This window comes from Pholcus phalangioides, unplaced genomic scaffold (assembly GCF_987345545.1).
Source record: "Pholcus phalangioides strain wild (caught in Gottingen) unplaced genomic scaffold, Ppha-v1.0 ptg000024l_1, whole genome shotgun sequence".
NCBI classification, from domain to species: domain Eukaryota; kingdom Metazoa; phylum Arthropoda; class Arachnida; order Araneae; family Pholcidae; genus Pholcus; species Pholcus phalangioides.
Window position 1 is genome coordinate 13,940,266 of NW_028301616.1, and position 14,197 is coordinate 13,954,462.

Here is a 14,197-nt window from a genome sequence, read left to right on the forward strand (position 1 = left end):
ACTGTAACCATGTACACCCTATACATTTACTACTGGCTTCTTGTTTTCGCCACATAACTTACAATATGATAACTTGATTAAATCTTTTTCTCTAATTACTCGACCGATGAATATAGACCCAGAAAGATTTTTTTTTAATCTTCTGGATATTGTACAGCATAGTTTCACGATAAATTTGAGGAAAATAAATGTTAGCCCAAAGTAATTATAAATTATTATTAAAATATAAAATTTTAAAGCAATTTTCTTTATATTTGAAAAAATTACGAAAATTCTCTTAATAGTTTTCAGCTTGCATCTGTCGGAAAACCAAAAAAAAACCCTATCTTCTCTCATGACAAATAAGAACTTTATTACAGATAAAACACATACTTTCATGTGTCTGTGGAGAAATATTTTAGTTTCGTTATACAAAATCTGAGCATAAAATGACTATTTCAATACAGTCAAACTATTGATACAAGAAGCCAAAATACGGCAATTTTCACGTTAGTCTTTACTCGTAAAATCTGTGAAAGAATAAAAATCTGACTGGCATCGTCCTTTAGAAAAGTTTAGATGAATACAAGGCTAAATATTCATAGTAGGTGAATTGCATAATTACGCAGCATGAAAAGCTGATTATATGAGTGCCTAGACCAGCTAAACAAAATATTTTTTATCAGATTTGTGATATACAGTGACATATTACAAATAGCTGATGGAAGTGTGGTTGAAGAGAGGTCTAAAATGTTGGGGAAAAAGGAAGATATGATGCTCAAATGAAATTTGGAACCCAAAGTTTCATTTGACAAATGATACCCATAGCACAGGGATGGAAAAATCTCAGGTGCCAGGTCGCCATGGCAACTGAAAAAGGTATTAGAGCCTAAAATTTTCTTTGTGTAGTTTAAATTGCATGCTGAGAGCAGCACAAAATATTTGGAATTTATAGCAGCGTATCTGCCAACATGAAAGAGGGCCAATATGCCCCAAAAAAGTCAAAAGAGAGAAGCATTACTTTGGACCCTTTTCTTTAGGCAAAATGTTTTTGGCATATGATCTGGGAACCCTGGTGACAGAATAATTTGACTTATTTGAGTCCTTGCAAAAGCATGCACTTTTTAACGCAATTAAATAGTGAGCCGAAGGTGATTTTAGATATGCTCTGATTAGTTCCCCCCCCCCCCGTACCGAGTTTGACTGCATTTTCAAATAGCTGGTATTTCTATGGATAAAAAATGAAAGATTTTCTCAATGGAATGGAAGTTCAATCTGCCCTTATTATTGGTATAGAAATAGTTAGTATCGGAAAGAGATCAAAGAAAATGATTAGGTATCTTTCACAAACATTTCTTGGCTCTTCCTAAACAATTTATTAAATAGTTATTGTGAGAAAAAAACTAGTACCCCATAACGAAATATAATCAGTTAATCACAGCCACTATAATTTTTCTATTTCATCCTTCAAATCATATGGAATTAGATTTGGTAAAGTTTTCCGACAGAGCATTAAAGAAGCGATAGAATTATTTTATACATAGTGTTGAACTTGTTGGGCATTTTGCCTGTTGTGGCCTTGTATTAATCAGAATAAAACTCTTGAAGTTAAGGAAATTGCAACAAAGTTTGCTTTTCAACCATAAAATGCTTCTTAAAATAGTCTCGATTCACTCATGATTGTCATTCATATGACTGATTCTCCCTCTGGTTTGAAAAAGTTAGCATACCGAAAGATACACGAAAGGAATAATAAACCTAATAAAAATTGCTATCTAATAGTATATTTCTTACTAAAGTAATCTATTTTAACTATTTGGGGTTTTGTTGATAAACTAATCAAGTATTGTATTATGATCTCGAATTGTGTCTCCATGGCCATCTGTGGTCAATCGTAAATAAGAACTGGCAAGACCAAGGAAAAATGAAAAGAAGGGGAAGTCAATGACATGCAACTGAAAATCTTATCTGGTATCCCTTAAGGACTAGACCACTATTTACATTTCACTGGGTGTTTCAAGCATCGAGACGAGAAAATGGTCGATTGGTGTGTTTCCTATGAGTTTGAAAAAGAATAAGTGTTCAAGGCACTTGAGTCCTATGCTGCGGAGTGATGGCAGTCGGAGTAATAACTTTGAAAACCTGCTTGGCTGATTTGGATACATCTGTTTGCAGTAATCTTCGAGGGCAGTATAGACCTTGTCACGTAGATTAGTTACTTCCTGGACAGATTTCAGACCTTTAGCTTCTGAAACACAAATGATGAACACAATTAAAACCATTTAGTTATGAATATAATAAAAGAAAATGCTTCCCATTTAATTTTCAACTGATGCATGAAGTATTAAAAGTCAATCTTTAATAAACTGTTGAAGAAATTTCTGAAAGGCTTGCCAATATTAGTAAGAACAAAGAAAGAAATGGGATTTTTCTTAGCCCACGAAGTATCTGGGAAAGACACTTTCTGGATATTATGCTGAAGCAAACTTTGGGAAGAAAAGTTTCACAGCTGGGAATTTAACCCAGGTCCCCCCCCCCCTTTCAATCTAGCAAACGTACTAACCAAAACACCAAAGAGATACAGTGTTCTTTTCCTTACAACGTTCATATCAATTTTCTGCACAAAGTAGAAACATTGCAGCCTTCCTTATCTTCAGCAATAGCTGTCCCAGGTAGCAACACAACAATCTGTGGTAGAAACACCTTTTCTTTCTGTAGTTTGCCTCCACATAATATATACAGAAATTTGCTGTTCTAGATGTGTTGTGAGCTGAGGGGAAAAAATTCTCTCTTTGTAGGGCTGCTATAGCTGAAGATAAGGGAGCTACTACTACTACTTAACCATACATGCACTTCATACACATTCCTCTATAAAATTTCTAACAAATCAGTTCATGCCAGAATTTATTGTGCGACCATGAGGTATTTATGTTAGAGTTACGCTTGTTTCCTCTTCTTGCTGGTGCTGCCATCTGTTTCCCATATTTTGAAGTAAAGATGGCAAATGCTTGACTTCTCACGTTATGCAAGTATCGTGCATAATACCATGTGTGCTATAAGGTAAAGAAAGTTAAGTGTCATTGAATTATATATAGGTTAACATGTGCTTGCCTGAATTGCAGGAGGGGACCTGCGTTAAATTCTTAGCAGAACCAATCAATCGCCCCCCCCCCCCAAAGTTTGCTTCATCAGAATATCCAGAAAATCTCATTCCTAGAGATACAATCCTAAATGATTCCTAAAGCTTTCTCAAATGTCAGTAAGCCTCATTCAGCAGTTCTTTTAGTATTTACGATACAAAAATCTTATTCCAAATTGTTGAAATATGATTTATTGAATACGTATTGTTTTTCAATATGCTGATTTTTTTAAAAATAAAATGTATGAATCGAATCATTTTCATCAGCATTATGCACAAAAGTGATCACTTATTTTACAGAAAAAAAAAATTTTCCTTTCACTAAAAAGAAAATTTTGGTTAAATATAATAGAATCTAAAAAGATTCGTAAATCAACAAACTCTTTTCTTTCTGAAGTTTGCCTCCAAATAATATATAGAAATTTGCTTCCTAAACGTGCCTAAATAAATTATTAAAACTATTTTTGGCAACCTGATGCACCTTTGCAATAAGTATCAACAAAATTCTTAAATTTTCTCAATCCACTTGAATATTTATCAAATTATTTCGCACTGAATCGCTTACTCACCTGGGTTGAAGAGAACAATAGCCCTGAGGCAACCTAGTTCAGTCTTGTCCATTTTCAATTCCCTCATTTTGGCAACCAATTCAGTTAACACACGATCAAAAATAGTGCCGACTCCTGCACTGTGAGCACTGTTTCTATGTACAACATGTCCAGAAGCCAAAACGATACCATCTTTGACATTCACCGAGCGATGAGAGAAAGCCGCAATCAGCAATTCATTCCAACCTTTAAAATTGGAGAAGAAATTAGTGAAATGATTAATTCAATGGGAAAAAATTAAGTTTTCAAAAAATGAATTTTTAAGAAATATCGAGGAGAAACAAAATGACTAATTCCGCATTGAACTATGAAAAATATGCATAATTACCAGTTTTTAATAAAACTGTTCGATCCTCTAGAGGCAATTCATTGAAAAATGGGATGTTTTTAGCCCAGTCAACAAGTTGGTAAAGCTGTTGATCAGCAGCTTGACAGATGTTCGTGACTGGATCCTGCAAAAAAATATTGAAAGAATCAAGATACAGTAGCATACATCATCTCCAGACGTGAACTTAATGGACAAATAAATTTAAAAAAAAACACTAAATAATAATAATTTGTTTACAGAGGAGTCCACAGGTTCTTGCTTAGCCTCGATGCGAAGTTCTGCTTCCAGTATTCTGTCAATGTTCATTTCCCCAGGAGCCATAACTGTATTGCTGGTACTCTCTACTTCATTTTCACTGCGTTCTCTATTGTTTCTTTGCCTTTCTTCTTGAACAGCTGTGTATAAAAATAAAATAAAAAATGATATAAAAAATGTGTTTAAACTTAACATAGTTGTAGAATAAACTGGATATTGAACTTGAAATTTCTAAGACGATGAGACATTTAATACACATCCGTCAGTGCTTGAAAACTGATTTGGCATTTTTGTGCATCCCAACCCTTTCTAATTTGGAGATTTTTGTTTTAAATCTCAAAAAGAAAAACCATCTACAGTGGATCAAGCTTGTCATCGTATTCCTCTAACCTTCCAGCCTAAGTGCATGTATGTCTTAAAGGAGATATACAGGGTGTTTCAAAAGAATCACTCGATTTGAAATGTGTATATTACGAATAAACATTGAATAGGGGAAAGGGATGTCGCTGGTGGAAAAATTTGAGAACCCCTGTTCTGAAGAATATGTAGGAGATACATAGAGGAAAGTAAGGGAGTGCCTATCTTTTACATACACATGCCTGCTGGAAGGTTAAACCTGATCACTGACCCTTTTCGGGTGCAAGGTTGTCTTCTCTCGAACTCTCTCACATATGTATATGAATTTATTGTTACGGTAAAGATCAACACAATTTCAAAAAAAAAGGAAAACAAAATTTAAAGAAAAATAATATGAATTTATAATTAATTGAATAATTCATATAATATGAAAGATAATATTTGAAGAAAAAACAATTGTCATAGTATTGAGAGTATCTCCCGTAACTCCATTGAGTATGGCTGTCCATACATGAGATGAGACTTGGAACATCATATTGGATGATTCTACTCTTTTGGGTAAAGCAATTGTGTATCAAGAATTGCTCATCAGCATGATGTTGTGATGTAGCCAAGCTTTATCTTGTTACTTAGAGGAATATACTTTATGTTGAGATGATATTATGTGGAAGGTCAATAAAAAACATAGACACGTGGTAAAGTTTGAAACGTTCATTAAAAGTTATCCATTAGTGGTATAGCAACAGAAAATGTATAAGTAGCCTACAAAATTTTTCCTAGCATTTGTATGAGCTTTAAGAGACCCAGTAACGAGGATATGGAATGAAAAAAATATATATATCCATGCAAAGTACAGTAGAACCTAGATTATCTGACCTTCATTTATCCAGAACTCTCATTCCACAATGTCGGTTTCTTCTGTGATAAATTCTTTTAGTGACGAGAAAACAATCATTGAAGTCCGAAATTTTCTTAATGATGTTAATGAAAACTTCACAATCGCAAATGACTAACAAGTTACATCTACATGGAAAACGATGACCAAATTTTCAATACATCAGTTGAATGTATGAAAAAAATATCCGATACTCCTAAATATATTCAATTATAATTAGTATAGATGATACTGGACCCTTAAGTTGATGCATATTCAATTACCCAGAACGTTTGATTTTCCGACGTAGGCTTGTTTCAATTATGTCTGATAACTGAGGTTCTACTGCCATATATAACAAATGTATGAGAGCAATATTAAAATTTTTTTTTTTTACCTTCTCGTTTCATACCCATACTCAGACATTTCTGATACCGACAGTACTGGCACCGATTCCTCTGGCGTTTGTCAATGATACAGGCCTTTTCTTCCCGACATGCATAGCTCAAATCTTTTCTGACGGTCCTCTTGAAGAAGCCTTTGCACCCTTCACAACTAAAGAAAAAAATTACTGATTTGAAATTTAAAGTTCTTAAATATATTTTAAAAGCCAGACCAAAGACTATAAATTTTTATTGTCACACACAATAGACAAAAACAATCTAATATATTGAGAGAAAAAAAAAGGCTTTATTTAATTTAATTGTATGTAACGATAATGGAAGTCATTAATACTTGATTTGTGAAATTTCTGATTGAAAAAGAAATACGATAAACATGTTGGGGTAAATCGAGAAGCTATCCATTCTTAGAATAAGACAACCATAAGTATTCTTTATGGGCATTGTATAATATTTTACCATGTTTATATATTGTTTATAATTTTTGTTAATTGCATTTTTAATTGGGTTGCTGTATTTTTGAAATATATGACAACCATATTTTTATGGGCATCTTTTTATCAGCCACCTCGTTGGGCATTTGGCCTGTTGTGGCGTTGAATTTGTATTTGTAAATCTTTGACAGATCGATTTGTATAATTTCTGCTAAGTCTGATACTTCAAGTGACAGTTTAAATATTTGTATAACAAACCTTTTCACCAAATGATACCGATTTTTAAAAAAAATTATGCATGGTGTTTCTTTAAATGTGTGCACGAGATATAGTAAAACTATGAAATCATAGTTGTGAAAAATTATCAATATGAGAGAAAAGTTCATTTTCTTTCATGCAATGTGCCTGTTTGCTATAGCCAAACCTATCATATACCTTGCAAGAAATATTTTGGAAATGTAAGCTCAGGGCTTGAGACGAATCAGAAAATATATTACAGCTGCTAGCTAAATTTTTTTCAAGCTAATCATGATTTTTTCTCAAGAAAAATGACTCTAAATAATATTTTTCCTCCCCTCTGACTTTCCTGGGATTTAACGACCCGTTCTCATGTTGAAAGATATTACAACAAAATCAGAAAACTTTGTGTCACCTTTAAACTCCACTTTAGCAATTACATATAGAAAATTTTAGGTACCAAAACTGATTTTCTAGTCGCCGTGGTGACCTGACACCTGGGATTTGTCAAGCCTCGTATAAGCTGGAAGAAAAAAAAAATAAAGGAGCCTTAACATACCTGTACACACCATAATGCTTCCCAGAAGCTCTGTCACCACAAATAGAGCATAGATGCTTGGACCCACAAAGAGGATGATTTGGTGGATATTGAGGAGAAGATGGACGCTATGTAAAACAAAGAGAGAAATAAATTGCATGTAAAGTAAATATTTTGTTAATCAGTTAGAAAGTATTACACGTATGCAGAGATGTGAAATTCTCAGTTATAATCTTTTGGAGAATATTCTTATCTCAAGGAGAATATCCGAGAACATTTTGAAAGCTAAGAAGAAAATAAGTAACAACTTTCTCAGGCTGAATACAGATTTGAATTGATTTCAGTTAGTTTTTTTTTCACTTCCTCATCAGAGTTAGTTTAATTAGTTTCTGAGTACTTCACCTTTTAAGTTAGTTTAGAGATGTCAACTGAGAAATTCATGGGAAAACATTTTTTGCACCCACCTCATGTCTATAGAACCCTTAAAAAAAAAGATGGCCTTTTTCCCTTGAAAATGGATGATTTTGGAGAAGTTAATTTATGACCTTGAGTGCTAAAGTAAATGAAATTTTTGTTTTCTACATTAAGTTTGAAGTTTCACATCTTCAGAGAGAGAAAAAAAATTTCTTTTAGAAAAATAGTTTTATTAATTAATCAAGTTTATGTTACAGATTCGAAACATTGGCCATCAATTTCCCCTTTTGGTCCTTCCATTTTGAGAAATGTTTCCCAAAATGTGCAATATTGCTCCAAGGGGGTGATGGAAGAGTCAAGAGATCAGTAGATTTCCTGAGTTTAGTATAGGATCCTATGGGAGTTGGCTTGTGTTTTGGAGAGGGGATGAGAAAAAAAAAATTGAATAAGAGGGAGCAATGTGGAACTAAAAGTTTGGAGATAACTATGGTTTAGAGCAGGCATCTTCAACCCGTTGCTCGCAAGCACCACGGTGCTCCCTGAAGTACCCAGAGTGCTCAATGCTCATGTCCAATCTTGTGCTCGTGAGCACTTGATTAACATTCCAATTAAACACCTTAGAGGAACTGTATTCAATGGTTGAAATCGTTGTCACTTCATGCAATCGCATATTAAACTTGCCATAAGGGTGCTCTTCTTTTGATGATGGGTACAGGCAGTGCTTGAGGCTGAGAAAAGGTTCAAGACCTCTGGTTTAGAAACATCAATTGAAAATTTAATTAAAAAAAAAATTTTTTGTATGTTTTCTAGACTTGCTCATGTCCATAAAAACAATATTGAAATTAAAAACAAAAAAAATTAAATGTCATTCTTCCCTAAAAAAAAGTTAGTATTTAAAAACAATTCATTTTTATGGCATAAATGCTGAAATAAATGAAATTTTTATTTTGTAAATTAAGTTTGGAATTTCACACTTTCGAAAACAAAAAAACCAAGTTGCTTTCGTGAACAAAAATATTTTTCTCGAATTAATAAAACCGATGTTCCTAATTAGAAACATTGGCCATTAAAAGGTTAACCATTGCAATTCTCAAAAGATTCAAAACTTTTTTCAATGGCATCGTGAAACTAACTATTTATTCTTAATAGTTTGAATATAGTTAAGAAAAAAATTTCAATTTTATTGCTTTTAATTAACAGAAACAAGTTCTGTTGCCTAGGCCTATGGTTTTGTACATAAAGCAAAAAGAATTTGATTACCAATTGAAAGAAGTAGAAAATTAATGTTTGTTGCCACCAGTAGCAAAAAGAAAATTATGGTTTTGTATCTTCTACGAATGAAAATTATTTGTTATTTTTCATATAATTTCCTTTAAGTGAAAAAATATGAAAAATAAAAGGTAGCTTCCCAACTAAATCGAATTCCTGTTTTGAACTTGCTAAGAGAAGATTTCGGTCATTTTTTCAGGTTTTCAAAATCCTTAATACAAAACCTTTGATCAACTAACAAAAACCTCTTAGAACTGCTGGTCAGAAAATATTCTATGATTAAAAATTGCCATCATAATGATGATTAAACAAAATTTGATATTTAAAAAAAAAGGGGGGGGGGAATATCCTTAATCATTCCCAGAATTTTACTTTCAGAGGATATTGCCATTCACGGCTATACACAAATGTAAGATTTAACGCCTATCAAAAAAACGATCACAGTAATTGAATATGCTGAAACTTTTGTTTAAAACAGAAATTAAAATTTTTTTTTACCGAAGAAACAGGGGCGAAGCTGTTGTTTTGCTGTACTGATGAGAATGCAGAGTTTGGCATTCCACCAATGGTTATGCCCGCATTGCCATTGTGTGTTTGGGAATTTGAATTTAAATTCCCCAAAACGCTGGACTCTGTAAATAAATTGCAACACATAAGTAATTTAAATTATAACAAAAATTATTTTCATATGTATTCATAAAATAAATATTGACTATAATAAAAAAAAAATTCCTGACTTATATAAACTATTGCAGCATATTAAAAAAAGAAAACACAAAGTAATTTTTTTTGTTTTCGACTACAAAATATTTATTACAATTAAGATTATTTTTAAAAAAAAACTCACCTGAAAAGAATTCCGAAGAAGAGTCATCATCTCCACTAAAATCAGCCACTGTAAAAAACGTATAAACATTATATAGCTTATGTTTGGAACACTATACTCGTATTAGTTCGCTATTTGAATTTGTATCGCTATTATATCATATTTTAAATATGAGAAACAGATAAACTGATTTAGAAAATACATTGTAAGCACAAAAATAAAAAGAGCTCTAAAATTCTGCTAAGATTAAAAAAAAATTGAATGTTATCATTTTGAAATGCTTTTATGAAGTGCTCCAAAGTACCTCCATATTTCTTATTAAATTACGCTGCCAGTGACATAACAAAGGCAAGTTTTAAATCCCCCTTCTTGTTATTAATCATACCCATATTTTTATATACATTTAAATATCTAACAGCTATTAAAAGCATATTGATGCCTATATTGAAATATTTAATGGTAGAGATTATGTATATATAAATATTTCAATTAAGGCCTCTTATATATATATATAAGAAATTAAATTTTTGCCACTGAATACCTCCATTCAAGTGATTTTTTTAATGAAATATCTAAAAAAATTTAAATTTATGTGATAAAATAATGAATAAAATTTTCAAAAGTAGCAATAAAAATTATCAAATAATTTTACAATAAAAAAATGGAATTCCATTTTTTCGAGAATTAATGTCATTTCTATATGTAGATAAATAATAATTTCACATTTTCCATTATTTGCAAACTTGATGACTTACCTATTATGTATATCATTTTTTAAAAAAGTATTGTTGTCATATAATTAAGTTATAGAATAGAGATTATATATTGTTATGAGATTCATATAAGTGCCTCCAAGTACTTCCATATTTCTGATTATTAATATATAAGCATTTATAATTTAATAAGTTATCAAATATGTTGTCAATAACATAGCAAAGGCAAGTTTTTAATCCATCTCTTGTTATTTATCACACTAATATATTTTTATACAGGCCTACATTTAAATATCTAACAACTATTTTAAAATATTAATAGTAGAATCCCTTTCTTATAGAAATTTAATTCTTCTAATGAATATATCCTCTGAAGGGATTTTTTAATCAAATAGCTCTAAAAAAAATTTTTTTTGCAAATTTATGTGATAAAATAATGAATAAAATTTCCAAACACAGGAGCAAAATTATTCAATAGTTTTACAATAAAAATCCAAAATTTGTATTTTAGAAAAAATGGAAAAAGAATCTATTTTTTTTAGAATTAGTACGATATTCTTATAAATATTAATAATTTCACAGTTTGACCTTTTCCATTATTTGCGAATTTGCTGACTTAATCTATTATATCATGCTTTTTTATCCACCTCTCGTTATTTATCACACCATTATTTTTATATACATTTAAATATCTGACAACTATTTTAAAATATTCAATAACAGAATCCTTCTTTCAATTCAATAGAGAATTGAATTCTTCCACTGAGAATATATCCATTAAAGTGATTTTTTAAATGAAATATCTAAATTTTTTTTTTTTTTTTTTGTAATAAAATAATAAATAACATTTTTCAGGATAACAATAAAATTATTAAACAGTTTTACATTAAAAATACAAAACCTGAATTTTTGAAAAAGAGATGGGATTCTGTATTTTTTTGGGAATTAATGTCATTTTTTTTTAATAAATAAATAATAATTTCACACAAAGTTTGACATTTTGACCTTATCCATTATTTGTGAATTTGCTGGCTTATCATATTATATATATATTTTTAAGTATTGTTATCAGCTGGCATATCACCAGATATACATAGTTATTCTATATGTTATTAGTACACATATTAACATACATAGAGATTGTAGTCATATTGTTATGATTTAGATATATGCAGGGGGTCTGTGGAAAAATAACTATTTTTGTGGGAAGCAAAATAATCTAGTTAATTAATCACAAAATAAATGAAAGGCCAAATTTATGATTTCATTAATTTGTATTTTGTGAAGGGTCTGGAAAATAGACCCAGATTTTGGCCGCACAGACCCCTGATAAGTGTTACTAAGAACCTCCATACTTCTTATTAAACAATGCTATCAATAACACAGCAAAGGCAAGCTTTTAATCCACTTCCCTTGTTATTTACGCACCAATATCTTCATATACATTTTAAATTTCTAACAACTATATCAAAATACTTAATAGTAGAATCCCCCCTTTTCTTATGTGAACTTGAATTGTCACATAGAAGTGATTTTTTTTAAATCAAAGACCTAAAACAAATAAAATTAAAATCTTTGTGATAAAATAATAAATAAAATTTTTAAAGATAACAATAAAATTATTAAGTACTTTTAGGATAAAAATCCAAAATCTGAATTTTTGGAAAAAGGAATGGGATTCCGTTTTTTTTTTTTGGAAATTAATGTCTTTTTTTTATAAATAAATAATAATTTCACACAAAGCTTGATATTTTGACCTTTTCCATTATTTGCGAATTTGCAGACTTATCCTATTATATCGTTTTCATTAAAAAAAAAAAAGTATTGTTATCAGCTGGCACATCGCCAGACACTCATAGTTTAAGGTGAATGAACCTTCGGGCTGTCCATATACTGCGAATAGGAAAAATAACAATAATAACAGATAAAAGAGTCACCGATAAAATAGGAAAGTTTTCCCTTCAAGTTCATAACAACGAAAAGAACTTCGTTTGAAAATCCCGAACTTTCATTTCAATTTAAAAGAGAGAGAGAGAAGAACCGCTGAAGAGAAAGAAGAAAAAAGTTGGGAGAACTTTCTTGAACCGGAGAAGAAGAGGTCATTGTCTCCGGTGCAAAGATCTCAAACAGAGGACAATCAACCTGCGCCGACGACGGCGACGTCCTCATCAACGGCGAATCGAACAAAAATAACGTTAAACAAATTCGTCGAACACAACGCGATCGAAAGAAATTTATTCAAAAAGGACGAAAATAATTAAATCTTAGATTTTAAAAATTACCAACATAAAGAATTCAATTGTTATCAAACGCCAGTTAGATATTACCGTGATTGTACATCTTTTGTTTAAAACTATTTAATTGGAATTGGATATTTTTAATAATTTCTTATTAAAATACTTACTTTTATCGGGAATAATCCTCCGAAATGTCGGGCAATTAATAGAAAAACCATATGCACTGTTTGTTTTAAATTAGTTGGGGCCCGAGACGACTCATCTGCCGCTCCCTCGGTGGAGGTGAAGGACTCATCTGCGGCCCCGATCTGCTGCTTCTGATTTCTGTAGCTGCGGCGGCGTTGCCAGCGTGAGCACGGAAAATAATAATAATAATAAAGTAAAAAATATCCCCACTGGGTAGGGGGAAAAAGTAGAAGAGAAGGGAAAAAAATTGAAATTCACATGAGAAGTTGTAGGGGAAAAAAATTATATTTAAAAGTTTTTTATTTTTCTTAATTTTCAAAATACTTTTTCATCAAATTTTTTGGTTTTTGAGATGTGAATGTTAAAATAATTTGAACTTACGCATTGTGGAACTTTTATCTGTTAACTGATAATTAACGATGACGTAATTGACGTTGGAAATAGGGAAGAAAGTATTCCCTATTTTGCCGTTCATCTATTTCTTCCTCCTCTTATAAATACGGTATCTCTTTTGGAATTTTCTTTCGAATTTCTTTTAAAAAAAGAACGGTTTTTGGTTGTTTTTGTTTTCTTATTTTTTGGGGACCTCGTGACCTTTAAAACTTTAATTGATTAAAAAGTAATTTTTCGAAAATGAACTCTTAAAAATACTTGGTTGGAAATCAAATGCAAAAATATCAGGTTAATTTTTTTTTTGTTTCAAAATTGAGCGGAAAAATATATTGAATGGAAGTAAAATATTCACGTTAAAACGCATTTTTTAAAGATTTAATTTTTCCAAAGATTTAAAAAATAATACTTCTTTAACAAAGTTGTTAAAATTTTTAGAATTTTATTTTTTGCGGAATTTGTTATTAAAATTAATCTTCTCTTTTCAGCAATTTATTAATAAATATATTTTGTGAGAAATTTTATACCCAAATGTTTGAAATTTAACGTTGATTCAACTTTTCAAATTTGCATTTTTTTTATTCAAAATTTAAAACATTTACCCTATTTTTTTATTTTCAAATTTATAAAATTTCAACAAGAAACTGTGGCTCATTTTATTTAAGCACAAGTTTTATATAAACACTCCTGCAAAATTTCAATAACGTTGGTGCTGTAATTTTTTTTCAATTAGGGGGCCATTAAAGTATTGCGTCAGCAGATTTTTAGCCATTTGACCCCCACCCCCTCAGCAAAAGTCATTCATTCATTAGACAACAGCTCAGACAAAGTCAGCTCAGCAAAAGTCAGCAAAACTCTGACATCCCCCCGCCAGCAAAATTTTGTCAGCTTTGACTCTCCCCCCCCCCCCCAACGCATATTGGGATGGGAGACGTATGCGGCCCCCGCCCCTCCTGACGATAAAAAATCTGTTTTTGTTTTTTGTTGCAACGCAAAACATATTTTAAAAATT

The 14,197-nt window shown here is 31.1% G+C and overlaps 1 protein-coding gene across 1 annotated transcript; it reads right to left on the reverse strand.

Moving 5' to 3' along the window:
- Window positions 1–332: 332 nt before the first annotated feature.
- Window positions 333–12,935, reverse strand: LOC149068783 (retinoic acid receptor RXR-alpha-B-like). The gene is made up of 9 exons (XM_089250746.1): window positions 12,777–12,935; window positions 9,681–9,728; window positions 9,332–9,465; window positions 7,172–7,278; window positions 5,938–6,095; window positions 4,292–4,449; window positions 4,055–4,178; window positions 3,688–3,912; window positions 333–2,227 (listed from the first exon to the last, which is right to left on the reverse strand). Coding segments are annotated over exons 1-9 (1,206 nt in total). The 5' UTR covers window positions 12,778–12,935; the 3' UTR covers window positions 333–1,976.
- Window positions 12,936–14,197: the final 1,262 nt, after the last annotated feature.

Excerpts from the sequence above, each read along its gene's own strand:
- LOC149068783 (XM_089250746.1), bottom strand. Across the intron at positions 6,096-7,171 it reads AAGCATTATGGTGTGTACAG|TTGTGAAGGGTGCAAAGGCT; the intron begins GTATGTTAAGGC and ends TTTTTTCTTTAG. Across the intron at positions 4,179-4,291 it reads AAGAACCTGTGGACTCCTCT|GATCCAGTCACGAACATCTG; the intron begins GTAAACAAATTA and ends ATTTTTTTGCAG.